A 21220-nucleotide genomic window follows, 5' to 3' on the forward strand; every position below is an offset into this window, starting at 1 on the left:
TGTAGCCATCAATACTGGCACCCCTGCTGTTTTGCTACAGACACCTGTATGCACACTGGATTCTGCCTAAATGTGCATGCCCACACCAGGGCACTCACACAGAATGGCATGGCTGCATGTGCTTCATGTTTGAAAGGTGGACACCAGAAGCGTCCTGTGAGGGATCCCATGTAGGAGCTCTACTGGGCTTCGACCATTGTTGGGCATGGACCTGTAAGTATCTAAGGAGGAGCTTAGTGCTGAAGCTGATTTAGAAGACCCTAAGGTTTTTAACATTTGTACTTTGAAAGTCTGTACAAACCATTCAGCCATCCTGTTTGGGGAAAGGTGATTATTTCCAAAGTGAGTGTAAAACTTTTTGAAATTGGTTGCTGTGAGTTGGGGACTGTTGTCAATCACCCGCAAGTAACTCCAAGAAAGAGCCTGCAAAGCATGTGTGAATTCAGTTCCACAGCTGTGTCAGCATTGACCACAGAGAGAATGAATAAGATGGGGCCAGCTAATGTGCCTGTGCAAACAGCATACTGTCAAACCATCCATGCTACATCATTGTGTGTATGAGACCAGTAGGTGTAGTGGCATGCCAGTTGCTTCATCCTAGAAATCCCTCAGTGGGATTGATGTAAGAGTTGCAAAACATGATGTTGCCGGGAGGGCGGAACCACCATTTGGAACTATTCATCGTCATTTGTAAAGAGCGTTACATGTAGTAAAACCTGAATTTGAAGCTGCCAATGGAAAAAAGAGAGAGAGACAGCAAAGGCCAGGTGTTCTGTAACACAAGTTCAGATTAGGGAAGGATGTAGAAGGAAAGTGGCCATGCCCTTTTGAAGGAACCATCCTGGCATTTGCCCCAACCGATTTAGGGAAATCACGGGAAACCTAAGGCAGGATGGCTGGATGCGAGTTTCAAGTGTCACTCCCGAATGCAAGTCCAGTGTGCTAACAACTTCGGTACCCCACTTGGTGCACATATAGAGGGAACGCATTTAGTGATTGCTCCGGTTAGCTGTCTAACTGAAACAAACTGTCTCCTAGTGATAAAATTCAGGGTTAGGACCTGTCAGAAGGTGAGAAAATGCATCCATGTTAGAATGATGAGTGGAAGGGTAATAGTGAGTGGAGTATTGAAAATTGTCAAAAAAGAAGCCCATCGATGAAGGTAAACTGCAGTACACCTTGGCAATTATGCCTTTGGTCCAAAAAGTGGCATGCTGTTTATGATTGGTAAGAAGATGAAATTTGTGACAGTAAAAAAAATAAAACTATGGACATAATAAATTATGGCCAATGCTCCCTTTTTGATCCATGAATAATATTCTTGAGATATATGCCTCTCAGTGCAATACAGAGAGAACAGCGCTGATGTCATGTGGGCATCTGTTGCCAACACTAATGACAAGTGGGGCTGGTAAGTTACAAGATGAGGTGCTGGTTGGAGGGCCAATTTTAGCTTATGGAAAGCCAGATTTCTCTTTTCAGATCATTAAAAAGGGCTCCCTTTTTACAGAGATGATTTAATGGGTGAGGTGTGGAGGCAGTCTGAGGAATAAACCATGCATAGTAGTTCACTTTTCCTAGAAATACTTGGAGGTCCTTTATTGATTTTGGCACATGTATATTCTCAGTAGCCTCTACATACTCTTTGGTGGGCGGAAAGGGCTCATCACTGAAATTACATCTCAAATAAGTGACCGCTTATTGAATGGAGGCGTATTTGGTAATGAAAGACCTTTCTGTGAAAGTGCCGCAAAAGCCAGATAGAGATTGTACAAATGTTATAGCATCAAGATAATTGACAACATGGAATCCCAGCAATGATGTGTCAAGGAAGCTGTGGAATATGGTGGTGATACTAGGCACACCAAAAGTCAAATTGTTATATTGGTACAGGCTGGACAACATGTTCAAAACTAAAATCTTCCTTGAGCCTCCATCAAGAGACAATGGGGAATATGCCTGCATATTGTGAAATTAGTTTTCCTCCTGAAAATTTAGAAAAAGTTCATCTGGAGAAGGCAAGGGATAAGAGTCAATGTCCACTTGAGCATTAACAGTTTGCTTAAAATCTTCACACAATCACAAAGGGAGCCCCCAGGATTCCTAACCACCACTAACAATGAAGCTCATTGACTGTAGTAAACTGAGGGACAAAATCTGTTGTTCTAGTTGGTCTAATTCAATCTTAAGCTCATCCCTGATGACCAACAGCGCGAATGCTACAGTCGCAGGTTCGAATCCTGCCTTGGGCATGGGTGTGTGTGCTGTCCTTAGGTTAATTAGGTTTAAGTAGTTCTAAGTTCTAGGGGACTGATGACCTCAGATGTTAAGTCCCATAGTGCTCAGAGGCAGTTTTTTGATGACCAACAGAATTGGGCAAGCTTCACAAAATCTTAGCAAGCTGTTAGTTTTAAGTCAGTGAGGGCCTCAAAATCCATTGCTTTTCCCAAACGTTCAAATAGTGGCACAAATTTTGTATAAAGTTTATCAGTGTGAGCACAGGGTGCCAATGAGCCAGTGGTGTGCACATCTTGATGTAATGGAAGTCATCACAAGCATTTGTTACAATAATGCACACTATATTAACATTACATATCTGGCATTAATTAAACACACAAGTAAGAGGGCAACAACTACAAATTGTTTCCATGGAGCCATTTACTAGTAAGTTATCTCACAAAGCTGTTTCATTAAACATCAAAAAATGTAAGTAAACAGGTGCATGGTTTGGGCAGCTGACAAATTTTGTACGTCTGTTTTCTGTATATTGTGGGATAAAAACTTCCTATAGAGAGTCAAAGAATCAGTCTATCGAATGTATCTTTGCATGTTGTGACTTCATCTTAGAAGCTACCATGCTGCCGAAGAGGGACAGAAGTCGTGCAACATAAATATATATAAATCCTTATGTCATGTGTCTGTTAAGTCATACCAAGCAAGGAGTTACAGTAGCTAATGCACTAGACTCATATTCATGAGGACTGAGATTCAAATTCCCATCTGACCATCTAGATTTTGGTTTCCTGTGGTTACTCTAAATCAGTAAAGGTAGATGCCAGGTTGGTTCCTGTAAAATAATCTTTCTCCATCTGAGTTTCTGCTCCGTTACTCATTAACCCATAATCAATAGGACATTAGACCCTAATTCTCTTTCCTTCCACAAAATCGAGAAGAAGTAAATCACAAATTATTCTCTCTACTTATATTACACTGAAGAGCCAAAGAAATTGGTACACCTGCCTAATGTTGTGTAGGTCCCCTGCGAACATGCAGAAGTGCCGCAACACAACATGACATGGACTTGACTAATGTTTAAAGTAGTACTGGAGGGAAATGACACCATGAATCCTGCAGGGCTGTCCATAAATCCATAAGAGTATGAGGGGATAGAGATCTCTTCTGAACAGCATGTTGCAAGACATCCCAGATATCCTCAATAATGTTCATGTCTGGAGAGTTTGGTGGGCATCAGAAGTGTTTAAACTCAGAAGAGGTTCCTGGAGCCACTCTGTAGCAATTCTGGCTGTGTGTGATCTCGCACTGTCCTGCTGGAATCACTCACGTCCGTCGGAATGCACAATTAACATGAATGGATGCAGGTGATCAGACAGGATGCTTACGTATGTGGCACCTGACAGAGTCATATCAAGACGTATCAGGGGTCCCTTATCACTCCAGCTGCACATGCCCAATGCCATTACAGAGGTTCCACCAGCTTGAACATTACCCTGCTGACATGCAGGGCCCATGCATTCCTGAGATTGTCCTGTACATGTCCATCCACTCAATACAAATTGAAACAAGACTCATCCGATCAGGCAATATGTTTCCAGTCATTAACAGTCTGATGTCAGTGTTGATGGGCCCAGGCGAGGTGTAAACTGTTGTGTCATGCAGTCATCAAGGGTACACGAGTGGGCCTTCAGCTCCAAAAGCTCATATCAGTGATGTTTCATTGAATGGTTTGCATGCTGACACTTCCTGATGACCCAGCATTGAGATCTACAGCAATTTGTGGAAGGGTTGCATTTCTGACATGTTGAATAATTCTCTTCAGTTGTCATTGGTCTCATTCTTGCAGGATCTTTTCCCAGCCACAGCAATGTTGGAGATATGATGTTTTACCGGATTCCTGATATTCATGGTACACTCGTGAAATGTTCGTATGGAAAAATCCCCACTTCATAGCTACCTCAGAGATGCTGTGTCCCATTTCTCATGTGCTGACTATAACACCACATTCAGACTCACTTAAATCTTCATAACCTGCCATTGTGGCAGGAGTAACCGATCTAACAACTGCGCCAGACACTTGTTGTCTTATATAGGCATTGCTGACCACAGTGCCATATTCTGCCTGTTTACATATCTCTGTGTACTTGAATACACATGCCTATAACAGTTTCTTTGTTGCTCCAGTGTAAAAACTGCACTACTGCATTTGAGACCTGTTAGAGGTGTCATACTAAGTTACTTGGTCACATAATTAGACTGCCCTTTGTAATGAAAATAAGTAACAATAGACTAGGATGCAGACAAAGGGGTAGCTTTAAAGAAAGATACAAAGAGGGCTGCTGAGCAGGAATCACAAAGGAAGGATGTCCTGCTATAGAAGCTGCAACATGACAGAACAACATGAAGAGGGCTATACAGTTCCACATTGTGTTCGCAGCAAAGGAAAAACGAAGTTCGAGTGTCCAAAGAAACTATTTAATGTTTCAGCCAAATTATCTTCTACTTAGTCCAAGAAACTTAGTTAAAACTGAGATCCTGAAACCATTTTCTTGGCAGTGAATTTAGTGTTATTATTATTTTCAGTGACAAAATGCAGCCTAATCCTATGAGTTCTACCTCATGTGCAACATTTCACATCAGTATAATGATCAGCACACTTTTCATAAAAGTGGATTGATATAAACAAACGGTTTATTCTGGCAATGGACAGTATCCTGCTGTGGAACATGAATTTAGCCCACTTTGTGAGTCATTTGGATCAGAGTTTTACAGATGAAAGCTTACTGAAAAATAAAAGGGATACCAATGGTTTTGCTTCCTGGGCACCATCCACAAATGGAACAGGAAGGAGGAATAGCCAAGCCTATCTTTATTTCTAGCATTTTCTTTATGGATGTGAACACTGCAGTCAAATAGTGACCATGTATTAACAGTGAAATTCATAAGAGAGCAGTTTTATTTTGAGATGATTGTTAGTGTGACTAGTTCCACCTGCTTAGGTGAGTGGTAATGTGCTTGCCTGCCATGCAGCAGGCCCAGGTTCTACGCCCTTGGTCTGGGTGTTGTGTTGTCCTCATCATCACTGATGTGCAGGTCGCCCAATGTGGCGTCACCTGAAATAAGGCTTGCAGCCGGCAGCCGACCGAACTTCCCTGGATGGAGCCTCCTGGCCAACAGTGCCACACGATCATTTTTTTGTGTTATATATCTGATACATTTGGCATGAAACTGCTCATCTAATGCAGAGTTTAAGCTTTTCTTCCTTCATCTGCTGACTGCTGTTTCCCGGAGGAGCTCCATCACTGGTGTAGTACGAAAACTCTCATGATGAACAGCCACTTCCGCAAGTCTGGACCTTCAACTCCAGTACCAACAGCCAACATCCATACTCTGTCCTGAAACTTGCAATGTCACCAACATCCACCATTCATATTCAGGTCAAGATGAACTGTCTAAGTACATTGGAAGGTTCAACAATTTCATGCATTTCGACTGTTGACAGGAACACCCAAGAGTTGTCACAATCACTGCCATACAGTCTCAATAGCATATTGCAGTTTCTAACTGATTGTGGACACTAGCCAACTCACCCTGCACCCATATGCAACAAATATGGTCACCAACAACATTTCACTTTCAGATGGAACTAACTAGGTACATGAAATAATCTAAAGAACAGCACAAAATAGAGTAAATTAAATGCTTTGCACAGGCTTAGCAGCTGTAAGTGGCACTACTGATTCTTCTACAGCAAAAGTTACCACTCCACTGGGCTAGGTTTTTGATAGGCAGGGATTTACTCAAATCAGTTGATGGTTCTTATGACACCGTGAACATAAAACTCAAAATTTTTATTTATGAGCCCAGCACTTGTATAGACAGAAACAAGCAAAGGAGCTACCAATAAAGCTCTAATGCTTGTAGAAAAAGCTAGCAAATGTGTGATTCCACCTTCAGAAGTATGTAATAAGTAACTAAACTAATGCATTGCGCAAACCAAGTACTGTGGCTGCTGACAATGCTTCTGCGAAAGCTGATGCAGTACTGGTACCTTTGTTCATAACTCCTGTGTACCTGTTCTTCAGCCTTCTCATTTTGAGCTTTTTTTATACTTTTCCTGATATCCCTTTAGCAAATCCTTTGACCCTCTTGATAAAAATAATTATTTTATTCTTCTTGCTTTATGTATTATTTAATATTTCACTTACCTCTCGTTGGTAATCATGCCTTGATTGCTACAACCATCCCTCTTTGTGTGCACATGACTCCAACTATTAAAACAACTGCTTCATATTTGATTCTCATATACATCCAGTTGATTTATTTCCCAATTAAAATGTGTGATACTCAAGTAGTGTATATGTTTTGCTCTTACAATCAGAGTGCTTGGTACATTCATCTGCCAGTTCCCTGTTGTGTTTTCTTTATTCCTTTTACCTATCAATTTCTGAAAAGAAACAGTAGTTTTTGGAAGTATGAGATACATTTTCAACTAATATGTTACAATTTTATTTGTAGGTTAGAGGACTGGAAGTTGAAACAGGACAAAAACAGCAACTACTGCTTGCCGGGATTTCATTTGAAGTTCATGGAGGTGAAATCATGGCTGTTATGGCTACAACAGGTTTGCAATGTTTATTTTAATTTGTTTATACTGCTTTACTTGTCAGTAAATTACTGAACAAACCTACAAATGACAAGACTGTTGATAAATAATAAATAAAATATCAGAGCTTCTCAGCAATTTCTAAGTTTAGTATCAGAACAGGTGTGACAACATCACTGCACTACATTGTCAGTGTAGATACTTTGGGAGTCGATGGTGGCTCCACAATAGCAGGGGTGCAGAACTGTGAGAGGAAAATGAATTTGCCTTGTGAGTTGATCTATGGGAAGCAGAGAGTCTGAAACCACATAGAGGCAAGCATGGGAAGTGTAGAGTCTTGTACCATAGGGAGCGAGGGACAGGATGTTATAGGTCACTGGAATCTTCTTTCTACAACACAAATGCGCATGTGGATTAACACATTCTTTATTTACATGAACAGATAGCTGCTACTTAACTTTAAGAGAGTCCATGTGTTGTGGTACAAGCTCTTCAATAATAGTACATGTTATCCTCACTGCTGCTGCAGTATAAGTTCCACTATGTACTGTGGTAGCTTAAGCCCACTCTGCAATGAACAACAGATGCCACAATGGATTGCGAGTTAGAGTGCCAGTGACTGAGCGGTTGAGTGACTGAGGCCCTCTGGTCAGTGGCAGCGATCTCAATACTTGTGGTCGAGAGGGTGTTGGTGGCATGTTGCTTGTGAGTGTGTCCTTGGCCTCTTTTCTGATAGGTGTGCTTGATCCTACGTCTACTGTCGATCTTCGCACTACATCTTTGCAGACCGGTGTGCTGCCTACAGCTTACACCAAACATTCCCCCCTCCCCCTCCCCTATCCAAAATGCCACACCATTGTCATGTAGGGAAGATGCGAACAACAATGGGGAGGGAGGCAGGATGCTGGATGTAGAGATGAGCTGGGAGCTGTCTCTGTGGAGGACGGCCTACTCCCAACCATACCCCATCATCTGGCTAGTGAGGCAACAGGAACATCCTCCAGAAAACTGCTGCCAGGGCACATTTCCAGGCCTGAGGGCATGTCTTGGGGTGTTGACAGCGAGCCCACGTCCATCGGGTCAGCAAGCGGGGGCGAGGGTCCATTGTCCGTCCGCTCCTCCTGGGGTGCTCTGATGACACCAGCGGGCAGCTGCGAAGGCTGCACAGTCCTGTGAGGCTGTGAATCTGAGGGAAGAAACGCAGCTGGGGCAAATGACATGCTCGAATTTGGTTCTGGTGGCGGCACTGCAAACTATCGGGACCTGCAATGAAGTACATAAAAGAGCCAATGTGTTCCTGGATCACACCTCTTTCCCAGCACCCACAATTGCCATAAACCTGAAAAGAACAAGATCACACGGCACAAAGCAATACTTGTGGACCATTGGTAGCGCCAAATGCTACGGTGGGTGTAGCAAATGTAGCAGCATCCGATGGTGGCAGCTATGCAGAAGTTCCACTCGTGATGGTCCATCTCATGGGTGGGAGCGATAGGAGGTGAGAAAGAGTTACAGTGATTGTTCCCATGTGTGGGTGGTGCAAAGCTTGACCATCTGTTGTTTAAAAGAGTGTACAAAGTGTTCTGCTTCTCTATTGGAGTGGGGGTGAAATGGAGCACTTGTTAGACGAAAAATGCTAACTGTTCACAAAACTGTTAAAAATCATGTGAAGTGAACTGTGGTCCATTGCCTGACACAAGTACTTCTGGAAAACCTTCTATGCAAAATATCGAGGACAATGCTTGAATGGTGCTATGTGATGTGGTAGAAGCCACAGGCATCGCAAATGGGAACTTGCTAAAAGAGTCTCCCACTATTAGCCAACGAGTGTTCCAAATTGTTCCTGCAAAGTCTATGTGCACTTGCTTCCATGGGGATTGATTCTTAGGCCAAGTTGAGAATGTCTGTGGTGGAGCAGATTCATTTTCCGTGTGTGCGCAACACTGTGATCTCATCTGTTCAATGTGGGTGTCCATGCCCTGCCAAGTACAGTGCCGTACCGCTAACTGTTTATTGTGAACAATTCCCCAATGTCCTAGGTGGAGTAATTACAACACATCCTTTTGCAACACTTTGGGAAGAAGCACATGATTGTCCACTGTCATTTTGAACTAGAATCAACCGTGTTGAACTGAAAGGTTATACTAACATACAAAATATCAACACACAACCGAGTTCTGGATACTGTTCAGTGAACAAGGCCAAGATGCGCGAATGTAATGCAAAAAAATCTTGAGATCTGGGTCTGCTTCCATGGCCCATGCAATTTTACTGTAGTGCAAAGGAAAATATTCCAGCAATTCAGAGTCCTGCACATCGATTTGGCAACAAGATGCGGCGGATGCATCAAAATCAGAATCTGGGCCAACCAGAAGGTGAGATATGGTGTCTGCATTGCCACGTTTTGCCGTAGGTCTGTACACAATTTCATACTGATACTGTGAAATCAACAAAGCCCAACAGTGCAATTTTTGAGCAGTGCATGTAGGAACTGCCTTTGACAGGTGGAACAAGGGCTGCAAAGACTTGTGATAGGTCACTAAAAACAACTGGCAACCATACAAATAGTGATGGAATTTTACCACACCATACACAATAGCGAGAGGTTCTTTTTCAATTTGAGAATAATTGCACTGAATATGAGTTAACAACTTTGAGGCAAAAGCAACAGTCTGTCTTGTGCACCAATTCTGTGTGAAAGCACAGCGCCAACGCCGTAGGGAGAAGTCTCAACTTGCAAAACTGCTGACTTGGCAGGGTCAAAATGTGCTAAACACCTGTCACTAAGCAAAGAATTTTTGAGTTTCTGTAATGTTTTGTGACACTATTTGGTCTACATAAAAGGTACATTTTAGCAATGTAAGCGATGCAATGGAGCTGCAATTTGAGTGGCATTCGGTATGAACCAAATTTAGTACATCATATTGCCTAGTACTGACTGCAGTTCAGAGACATTGTGAGGAACAGGCAGGTCACGGATTGCAAGCAAATGGGATTGGAGGGGTGCACATCGTACTGTTTATCATATGACCTAAGCACTGTTGTTCAGTTTGAAAAGTCCACAGCTCAGGGTCTAGTGGCTAGCGTTGCTGCCTTTGGATCATGGGTTTCCAGGTTCAATCCCCAGCAAGGTTGGAGGTTTTCTCTGCCCGGGGACTGGGTGTTTGTGTTGTCCTCATTACTTCATCCTCATCATCATCATTTGCGACAGTGGCTAGATTGGACTGTGTAAAAACTGGGACTTTGTAAGGGCGCTGATGACCATGCAGTTTAGCACCCCACAACACAAACATCATCATCGTCATCAGTTTGAAAAAAGGCACACTTTGTGAGACAACACTTGAGTCCTGCTTCTGACAACACTTGGAAAAGAGTAACCAAATTAGGAATGTGGTCCTCTAGTGCACAACCTGAGATGGCAATATCGTCAAGGTGGTTTGAACAAAATGGCACTTTTGCAGTCAGATGTTCCAAGTAACATTGAAAAATGACGGGTGCAGCAGCAGTGCCAAAGGGCAAACACAAATACTTGAACAGTCCTAAGTGTGTATTACAATAAACACTTTCTGTGGTTCTTCATCCAATGGTATTTGCAAGTAGGCATTACGCAAATCCATCATAGAAAACTAATGTCCAGCTCCAAGCCTGTCCATGAGTTCCTCAGGGCGAGGTAATGGATAGGTGTCATCCACTGACTGTGGGTTGACTGTAGACTTGAAGTCAACACAAATGTGAATGCGACCAGAAGGCTTAGGCAACAAAACGAGAGGACTTGCCCATTGACGAGCTTGAATAGGCACAATTACACAATTATCTTGCAATTCTTTCAATTCAGTGGCTACTTTGTCTTTTATAACAATTGGAATGGGGCAGGCCTGGAAAAACTTAGGCTGTGCATTGTCTTTCAATGTAACATGTGCTACAAAGTTATTAAATTTTCCCATTCCTTTGGAAATTAGTCCAGGAAATTCTTTAAGCAAGCTAGCTACAATGCCTTTTGGTGCAAAAGACTACACTAAAAGTCTTGGATGCTAATTCCAAACAAATCAGAGGCATCTAAACTGAACATGTTCTCACTGTCTTTTGTTTTCAACACAGTAAAATTCACTGTCCTAGTGTGAGATTTGTAAGTGGCAGGCAAACTGCACTGTCCAAGCACTGGAATTTCAAGTCCTTTGTAAGCAGTGAGGTGCTTGCTAGATTTAGAAAGGTGTGGTGAGCGTAACTGTTTGTATGTGGCATGATTAAGCAAAGTTACTGAGGTGCCTAACACAACAGCCAGCAATTCCTAATGAGACAAATAGTTTGTTAGAATGTTGTTGCACAGCACTAGGACGAGAAGGAGGCACAACCTTAATCTTACTTTTGGAAGCCTGTTTTTTCTGGGAGCAGGCAAAATTGATGTTTTTGTACTGTTGCCAACAAACTGCTTGGACATGGACTTTTTTTTCACATGTGTAACACATTGCATTACGTGATGGGCAGTCCTGTCTTTTGTGGTGAGCATAACATCTAGGGCAAGACTTCACTAAATTAACAGGCTTGTTTACATGTCTACATGTCTGTCTGTGCAGCTGTGTACACATTTGTTGTTGCAGCTGCTTGGGGCGGTCACAAACAAGGGGCGGCTCGACCCGACAAATTGGGGCCTGGTCAAACTTATCGGGTACTATGGCACCCAAATCATATTGCTCTAAGATTTGCAATACTTAGGGAAATGATGGATCAGAGTACTTTAAGATCTGTTCTGATATCTTACTATCTGGGACATTGAATGTTATTGCATTCTGTATCATGAGAGCACTGTAAAAGTTGCCACAACTACCACTTCCTGGTCGTGCCTGTTAATTCTGTGTACCACCGGCGGTATCTCCATTCCAGCTTTTTCTGCAAGCAAAAGAACTGATATGTAGCTGTAGCTACTTGAACTTGCTGGTCGTAGTAATAAGTTAATGCAGCGATTACTTTGTCATAGCTGAGTTCGTCGGGAGACACAGTTGGGAATAGTTTTTGTATTAACCTGAACACTGGGGACCGCGCAATCAAAAGGAAGTATTGTAACTTTACAGAATCTTGAAAACAATGAACTTGACAATGTGCTTGGAACTGAGTCAGGTATTCGAGCCATTCTTCTCCTGATTCCTTAAATTGCTGGAAAGTTGGGATGCTGGTCGGTGGCACTTGTTGGGCTGGTTGGTTGGTCGGTTGTGCAGTTGATGCAGCTTGTGCAGTCAGTAGTTGTTGTACCATCATCAGTTGGGTAGCAATTTGTTGGTTCTGAAATGGAAAAACTTGTGTTAGATGCATTACATTGGCTGTATGCGGCTGAGGTGTGGGGGCAGGAGTTGGAGGGGGTGGGGTAGCCATGGTTTACACAAATATGTTTTATCAAAAAGCAAGCAAAGCCTCTGAAAAGAGAAATTTGATTAGTTCTGCAGCTTCCCTCCTGGAATACATGCAAGAACACAACAACAAATTATCAAATAGAAACAAGCACCGCTGCAAGCTAAAACACAAGAGAACCAAGCAAAATTTTTGACTAAATTAATTAGATTCAGTCACCACTTAATTATCCTCACTGCCACTGTTGAATACTTTTTGCCACTATAGAGTCTTGTATTATAGGGAGCTAGGGAGAGGATGTTATGGGTGGCTGGTATCCTCTTTCTACAACACAAATGCACACGTGGTTAACATATTCTTTATTTACATGAACAGATAGCTGCTACTTAACTTTAACAGAGTCCATGTGTTGTGGTACGAGCTCTTCAATAATAGTACGTGTTAACCTCACTGCTGGTGTAGTACAAGTCCCCCTATGTACTGTTGTAGTTAAGCCCACTCTGTAATGAATGACAGATGCCAGACTGGAGTGCAAGTTAGAGCGCCAGTGACTAAGCAGCTGGGTGAGTGAGGCTCTCCGGTCAGCGGCGGCGATCTAAATACTAGCGGTCAAGAGGGCTCTGGTGGTGTATTGCTTGCAAGTGTGTCCTTGGCCTCTTTCCTGATAGGTGCACTTGATCCAGCACCTACTATCAATCTTGGTGCTACATCTTTGCCGACCGGTGTGCTCACGACAACTCACAGGAGCACAGGAAGAACTCAGTAGATGGCTAATGGCTAAACTCCGCACAACACATGGCACAATATACTATGTGAGGTCCACGGTTGTCAACCTCTGAGAAAGCACTGGCCAAGCAAGCCTACTGCCAGCAAACACCGCCAGTAAACATCTCCGCCAGCTAATCTGCTCTTACTGTGTGTCACATGTATCCCCTATTGTGGGTTTCCGCATCATCCCACTGTGCTACCCATGCCAGCTCATCTGCCTCCATCATGATACTAAAGGAATACTGGTTGAAGGCTACATAGGATTGAAAATGACCAGGTTTTTGCTGCAACCTCCGGCACAGAACCGAAGAGGCACAAAGGAAACATGGTAGTGGACCAGTTATGAAATGAGACAACACTGATGCTGCCAGCTCTGCCAGCAGTGTGGAACGGCATGGAGGTTGCAGAATGGTGGGGTCCATCGGTAGCAGTGGAGACAATGCCATTTCCATTGGTGAGGGGTGGGAGGAAGTGGGGCAGGAGGAGGATGGATCAAAATCAGTGGCCTCCAAATCAGCAAGCACAGGTGTGGGCTTCACTGAGAATCACTGCTGCAGCCAGTGTGAGGGCAGCAGAGTGTGCAGAGGGGCAGCAGCGGGGAAGCACACCACTGCAAGTTGGAGCTCTCATCCAGAGTAATGTTTTGATCCAACATGCCACCCAGCAGACTGCAGTGGTGATGTCTCAAAAGGGCATGGGCATAGCCAATTTGCATGTGAGTCAGCTGCTCCCTGCCAACATCCATCACAAACAATTGCCGACTTTTGTGGCCCACCACAACACCCAACAGCCACATCTTGCGCCGGCCGAAGGACCAGGCCGAAATGGCAGCCCCAGGGAAAAAAACGTATGTGGCGTGCAACCGGGGATGCAGCAAATCCAGGAGACCCTGTGGCCCATGCAAATGTTTTGCCTTTCTGCACACATTGACTGCAACTGTCGCAAATGCAAAAGTCCTCGAACTCCCGTGAAACAGAATGCTGACCATTGTCAGATACCAGGGTCCCAGGGGATCGCTCAATGGCAAAAATAGTCAATGCACCAACTGTGGCAGTCAATGACATGGAGGACAGCTTGGCCATGTATGGGAAACTGGACAATGCATTGACCACCAATAACCACATACCGCCCAAAAAATAGCCGGCAAAATCAACCTGAACCCTGTCCTAAGGGTGCTCCAGGACCTGCTAAGGAAAGAACTGGTGTGACAATGGAGCTTGGATCTGTACACAAGCCCAACAAGAACACACCAGATGTTTGATATCACAATCAATTGCCAGCCAGTAGAAGTGATGTTGCGCCAATGCCTTCATGTGAGTCATAAACCAGTGTGATGCTTGCAGCAACTGGAGTATGTGACAACACAATGCCAGGTGAACAACCACATGACAGCATTGCTCCTCTAGGGCAAGTTTGAGAACCCGTAGGACAACATTGAACCTATCACATAGTAGGAAAAACATACGCCATACCTGATCTGCACCCAGAGAGACATGCTACAACCAACCCAACTGGACTGCTGAAACGATATTCCAGAAAAGTGTGTCAGTGGCCATGTTGGTCGTGACTTTCCATGCTGTCCAGGGAAAATGTGACAGGGTTTGCGGTAACAAATGATGTAACATGAACACAAGAGCCTCCAACTGATTGAACTTGGATTGGGACCTACTGGGAGCTTCAATAGCACATCAGCATTGGCTTTCTGGGCAGTGAAGTGGTAATGAATATCATAACAACAGTTACTGAGAAAGAGGGTCCACTGCTGCAACTGGTGGGCAGTCCTATCTGCCAGCTCGGAATGAGGGACAAATAAGAAAACCAATGGCTTGTGGTCGGTGATGAGGAGGAACCTCTCCCCATACAGGAAGATGTGGAACTTTTTAACTCTGAAAATAATGGCTAGTGCTTCCTTTTCCACTTGTGAATAATTACACTGCACAGTGGGTAGCATTTTTAATCTAAAAACCATGGGCTGTTTGATGCCGTCTAGATTCTGATGGGACAGGATGGCATCAACGCCATCCTGGGATGCATCACAAGCCGGAATTAAAAGTTTATCCAATGTAAAGGAAGCCAGACAGGAAGCATAGCATGAGCCTGCTTGAGAGACCAAAAATCCAATTGACAATCTGCAAATAGGGGTAATGCAGGAGTAGGTTTAATAATGAATAAACAAATAGGAGTGCGGGTTAGCTACTACAAACAGCATAGTGAACGCATTATTGTGGCCAAGATAGACACAAAGCCCATGCCTACTACAGTAGTACAAGTTTATATGCCAACTAGCTCTGCAGATGATGAAGAAATAGATGAAATGTATGACGAGATAAAAGAAATTATTCAGGTAGTGAAGGGAGACGAAAATTTAATAGTCATGGGTGACTGGAATTCATCAGTAAGAAAAGGGAGAGAAGGAAACATAGTAGGTGAATATGGATTGGGGGGAAGAAATGAAAGAGGAAGCCGCCTTGTAGAATTTTGCACAGAGCATGACTTAATCATAGCTAACACTTGGTTCAAGAATCATAAAAGAAGGTTGTATACCTGGAAGAATCCTGGAGATACTAGAAGGTATCAGATAGATTATATAATGGTAAGACAGAGATTTAGGAACCAGGTTTTAAATTGTAAGACATTTCCAGGGGCAGATGTGGACTCTGACCACAATCTATTGGTTATGAACTGCAGATTGAAACTGAAGAAACTGCAAAAAGGTGGGAATTTAAGGAGGTGGGACCTGGATAAACTGAAAGAACCAGAGGTTGTAGAGAGTTTCAGGGAGAGCATAAGGGAAGAATTGACAGGAATGGGGGAAAGAAATACAGTAGAAGAAGAATGGGTAGCTCTGAGGGATGAAGTAGTGAAGGCAGCAGACGATCAAGTAGGTAAAAAGATGAGGGCTAATAGAAATCCTTGTGTAACAGAAGAAATATTGAATATAATTGATGAAAGGAGAAAATATAAAAATGCAGTAAATGAAGCAGGCAAAAAGGAATACAAACGTCTCAAAAATGAGATTGACAGGAAGTGCAAAATGGCTAAGCAGGGATGGCTAGAGGACAAATGTAAGGATGTAGAGGCTTGTCTCACTAGGGGTAAGATAGATACTGCCTACAGGAAAATTAAAGAGACCTTTGGAGAGAAGAGAACCACTTGTATGAATATCAAGAGCTCAGATGGCAACCCAGTCCTAAGCAAAGAAGGGAAGGCAGAAAGGTGGAAGGAGTATATAGAGGGTTTATACAAGGGCAATGTACTTGAGGACAATATTATGGAAATGGAAGAGGATGTAGATGAAGACAAAATGGGAGATAAGATACTGCGTGAAGAGTTTGACAGAGCACTGAAAGACCCGAGACGAAACAAGGCCCCGGGAGTAGACAACATTCCATTAGAACTACTGATGGCCTTGGGAGAGCCAGTCATGACAAAACTCTACCATCTGGTGAGCAAGATGTATGAGACAGGCGAAATACCCTCAGACTTCAAGAAGAATATAATAATTCCAATCCCAAAGAAAGCAGGTGTTGACAGATGTGAAAATTACCGAACTATCAGTTTAATAAGTCATGGCTGCAAAATACTAACGCGAATTCTTTACAGACGAATGGAAAAACTGGTAGAAGCGGACCTCGGGGAAGATCAGTTTGGATTCCGTAGAAATGTTGGAACACGTGAGGCAACACTAACCTTACGACTTATCTTAGAAGAAAGATTAAGAAAAGGCAAACCTACGTTTCTAGCATTTGTAGACTTAGAGAAAGCTTTTGACAGTGTTAACTGGAATACTCTCTTTCAAATTCTGAAGGTGGCAGGGGTAAAATACAGGGAGCGAAAGGCTATTTACAATTTGTACAGAAACCAGGTGGCAGTTATAAGAGTCGATGGGCATGAAAGGGAAGCAGTGGTTGGGAAAGGAGTGAGACAGGGTTGTAGCCTCTCCCCGATGTTATTCAATCTGTATATTGAGCAAGCAGTAAAGGAAACAAAAGAAAAATTTGGAGTAGGTATTAAAATTCATGGAGAAGAAATAAAAACTTTGAGGTTCGCCGATGACATTGTAATTCTGTCAGAGACAGCAAAGGACTTGGAAGAGCAGTTGAACGGAATGGACAGTGTCTTGAAAGGAGGATATAAGATGAACATCAACAAAAGCAAAACGAGGATAATGGAATGTAGTCAAATTAAATCGGGTGATGCTGAGGGAATTAAATTAGGAAATGAGACACTTAAAGTGGTAAAGGAGTTTTGCTATTTGGGGAGTAAAATAACTGATGATGGTTGAAGTAGAGAGGATATAAAATGTAGACTGGCAATGGCAAGGAAAGCGTTTCTGAAGAAGAGAAATTTGTTAACGTCGAGTATAGATTTAAGTGTCAGGAAGTCGTTTCTGAAAGTATTTGTATGGAGTGTAGCCATGTATGGAAGTGAAACATGGACGATAACTAGTTTGGACAAGAAGAGAATAGAAGCTTTCAAAATGTGGTGCTGCAGAAGAATGCTGAAGATAAGGTGGGTAGATCACGTAACTAATGAGGAGGTATTGAATAGGATTGGGGAGAAGAGAAGTTTGTGGCACAACTTGACTAGAAGAAGGGATCGGTTGGTAGGACATGTTTTGAGGCATCAAGGGATCACAAATTCTAGCATTGGAGGGCAGTGTGGAGGGTAAAAATAGTAGAGGGAGACCAAGAGATGTATACACTAAGCAGATTCAGAAGGATGTAGGTTGCAGTAGGTACTGGGAGATGAAGAAGCTTGCACAGGATAGAGTAGCATGGAGAGCTGCATCAAACCAGTCTCAGGACTGAAGACCACAACAACAACAACATCTGCAGACTAGACAGTCTTAACCCTTCTGGTGAAGCTGATTATGGGGCTGTCAGTTGTGTGTGGCCTTGGAAATGCACTGAGCATAATACAAAATCTACCCAAAAAGATTGGAGCTCCTTCATGCTCTTTGGTGCCGGTAGGTTGACAATGGCCTTGATGTTTGTATCTGTGGGCACAAGACCATCTTTACTAAGCAAATAATAATTTTAAAAAATACATCTTCAGGGAGAAAAACTGCAGTTCTCCATCTTGTAATGAAGGCCATTCTCTAGGAGGCATTGGAAAGCTGACTGAAGGTTTTGTAAATATTCCTCCCAAGTAGGTCCAATGACCCAGATGTCATCAAGTTAATTGACACAACAGGGAATGTCCTAAATCAAATGTTGCAAATACCATTGGCAAATACTCAGTGCTGACAAGATTTCAAAAGGAAACTGGTAAACCCCAAAGAGGTGTTGAGGAACAGGAAAGTCAGATAAACGACATCCAGGGGCAACTGCAGGTAAGTGTCACGCAAGTCATGCAGGAAAAATACTAGCTCCCTGACAACCTTGCCAACAACTCTGCCTGCTGCAAAATGGGATATGAATCTGTGACACGTGTTGACTGTATGTTTAAAATTACCACAAAGGTACTTGACGCCATGGGCCCACTTACTTGACAAAATAGGGGAAAGGACACACTGATCCTGCCAATGCTGCAGTGCAAACTTTACCTTGTAATGCGTGGTGAAGGGAATGAGGTGGGCATAACAAAATTTGGGTACTGCCAAGAGCTTAAGAGAAACATGAGCCATGACATTTTCTGCTTGGCCCAAGGTATTCTCAAACAGTGGCCTGTAGGAACACAATAACAGGGTGTATACAACCCAGGAGATCCAGGAAAATCCTGGGAATTTTTTCATCCTGGAGAAAACCAGGAAAAACCCAGGAATTTTTTAGAATTCTGGGAATTTTTCATTGTTTTAGTTTTCAGTTAATTTTTTGTGATTTTGACTTGTAAGAACCAATACTCTAACAAAGAATATTACTCTATCCCACTTCTGCATAATAATACTGCAGTACTGCAGCAACAAATCATGAACGAGAGAAAAAAAATGAAAATAAAACTTAAGTCACAAAGGAAATGCACCATATACAACCACAAAACACAGTGCTCATACAAGCGTCTGCCAACAGCACAGTGTGTGAAAGGCACTAGGAAGACTATGCAATGCTTCCGAACAAAAAAATTGCCTCCGATGAGTGTGGTGTGACAGCTGTTTACATTAGATTCATTTGAGCAGTTGCAGGCGGGCTCTTATGCATGCACAGTTGAGTCACATATGAGTAGTACCTTCCGCTTCTGGCTACAGATGTGTGGCAGGGCACCACTATCTAATATTGCCCTGGTTCTGAAATATTGTAGATTTGGGGCTGATGCACAAAACAGTCCGACTTGTAGTGGGGAGATGGATAGTCTCCATGGGACCTGTGTTTATGTTTAGTGATTTTGCTGTTTCCTCTTCATTTATTGCTCTCGCATTAAATGAAAACAAAAAGGATTTCTGTGGCCAGGAGCTATCAAATGAATTAAAATACATTTACATAATTACAGAAGGCTAAAATATGTTACTAGTTTCAGGTTTTATTTCCACCTTTCTGACAGTCAAGCATTAATCACCTTGCAGAACAATGAAGTTATTTTTGTCAGTTTGCTAAAGAGATTTGGTTTTTATTAACCTTTTCCGCTGAGGCAGTCAATTTATTTGAAACAAAGTGTTTAATTTCACACGGTTGGCTAGTTTCAACTGTTTGCTGCTTTTCAAGTGCTCATTTTCCATCTTCTTGCTCGTATGGCATTATGCCAAAATAAAGAGTCACACACAAGATAATACAGTACTGGTACTCAAGAAAATTTACATCCGAATCTGGACATATGATTGTGCACTTTAGGCTGAATTATGCATCTGAGTATGGTTCACGAAATTCCGATGTTCTTGAAGTATCCTCTTGTTTCTTTTATGACATAATGCAAGTCTTTAAATGTTTTACACGTACGAACATACAGGCTTCCTGCGTCATCGTAGCTGCACAAGTGCAGTGATGCCTGTTATCTGGCGCTCTCTGGCAACTGCTGAAGTGAACCAATTTCTAACAGGTCACGGGAAATTATTGCGAATGGTGGTTTCAAAAGTGTTACTTTCAAAGGAAATTTTCTTTTACTCAAGATGAACTATGTGCGAGAATGTACAGTGAATTTCTTAAATCAAAAAGCATTTGACTCCCATTTAAAAATCAACTATTTGAGGAAGACCATCTAGTAGAATTTTGAACCCAGAAGATCAGACATTTATGTCATTATTAAAAATGTTTCTGGCACATTTGTGTGATGTATCTTAAAGTGTAACACATGCAAAAAAGATCAACATTATATGTAGAAGCTTAGCTTCTCTTGCAGCTTATTAATCTTTGAGACCAGTATTGTATGTGAAAGCTTTGCTTTTCTTGTAGCAACACTATGTATATTAATTTAAACCATTAATTTCTCTCATTTGTGTGTTCGTGCTACTTAAGAGTGATCTTGCTACTGGCCAACTACATCACAAGTCCTATGCTGTCAACAGCTGGTGAGATCACATGACATGAGCTATGACTGACTTAAAAAAGCACATCGAAATCTCAATTTCAATGCTTCGGAAAGGTAACATGCAGTGTTTGGTGGAATTCGAATTTGTACCATCATAACACGAAAGTATGCAGTGTACATGTTGCTGCACATCAAAGATCTTTCCAAAACGTGCTTCCGCCCTTCCGTGCAGCGTCTGGCCCTCAAGCAGTGAGGCAAGGAGGCAAAGCAAGTCCACATTGTGGGTTATCAGGACCTGCATCTCCTGCTGCTTCTTCTGGAGATGCGACTTCTGCTACCAGCATTGCAGAAATGCTGGATCCATGTTCACCCAAGTGAACACTACAGGAAAGGGCAAAAAAAAAATGTAGGGGTGTCGCATGTGTAAGGGCGTAAGGACATCCTTCGTCACCACTTAGTATCTGCACAGGAACAACAATGCCACTTCACTACATGGTAGGTTCAGATACTTTGTATGCTGAAGGTAGCTCAGTAATAGTTGGAGAACAGAACTCCATGAGAACTTGTCATGTTAGTTGATCTATGGGAAGCAGAGATTCCAAAACCACTAAGAGATGAGCACAGGAAGTGCTCTGGTATGGACAGCTAATGACTAAGCAATCGCCACAACACGTGGCATGATACACTAGGTGAGGTCAGCGGTGGTTGAAAGCTGAGTAAGCAGTGGCCTGGCAGGACCATTTCTGCCATCTGCCCATACTATGTGCCGCATGGCAGGTTTCCATACTGTCAAGTAGTGCTACCCTTTCCAGCTCATCTGCCTGCATCATGATGTCTCTTGGCAGGGATACTAAACAAAGGAATGAT

The 21220-nt window shown here is 42.7% G+C and overlaps 1 protein-coding gene across 1 annotated transcript in view; it reads left to right on the forward strand.

Moving 5' to 3' along the window:
* LOC126248092 (ATP-binding cassette sub-family G member 8) overlaps positions 1-21220 on the forward strand; it is a 325668-nt gene that overhangs the window by 207822 nt on the left and 96626 nt on the right. Inside the window, exon 9 of the mRNA XM_049948758.1 lies at positions 6754-6859. Within this exon, the coding sequence (XP_049804715.1) occupies positions 6754-6859 (106 nt within the window). The remainder of the gene's footprint in view (positions 1-6753; positions 6860-21220) is intronic.

This window comes from Schistocerca nitens, chromosome 3, assembly GCF_023898315.1.
Source record: "Schistocerca nitens isolate TAMUIC-IGC-003100 chromosome 3, iqSchNite1.1, whole genome shotgun sequence".
Taxonomy (NCBI): Eukaryota; Metazoa; Arthropoda; class Insecta; order Orthoptera; family Acrididae; genus Schistocerca; species Schistocerca nitens.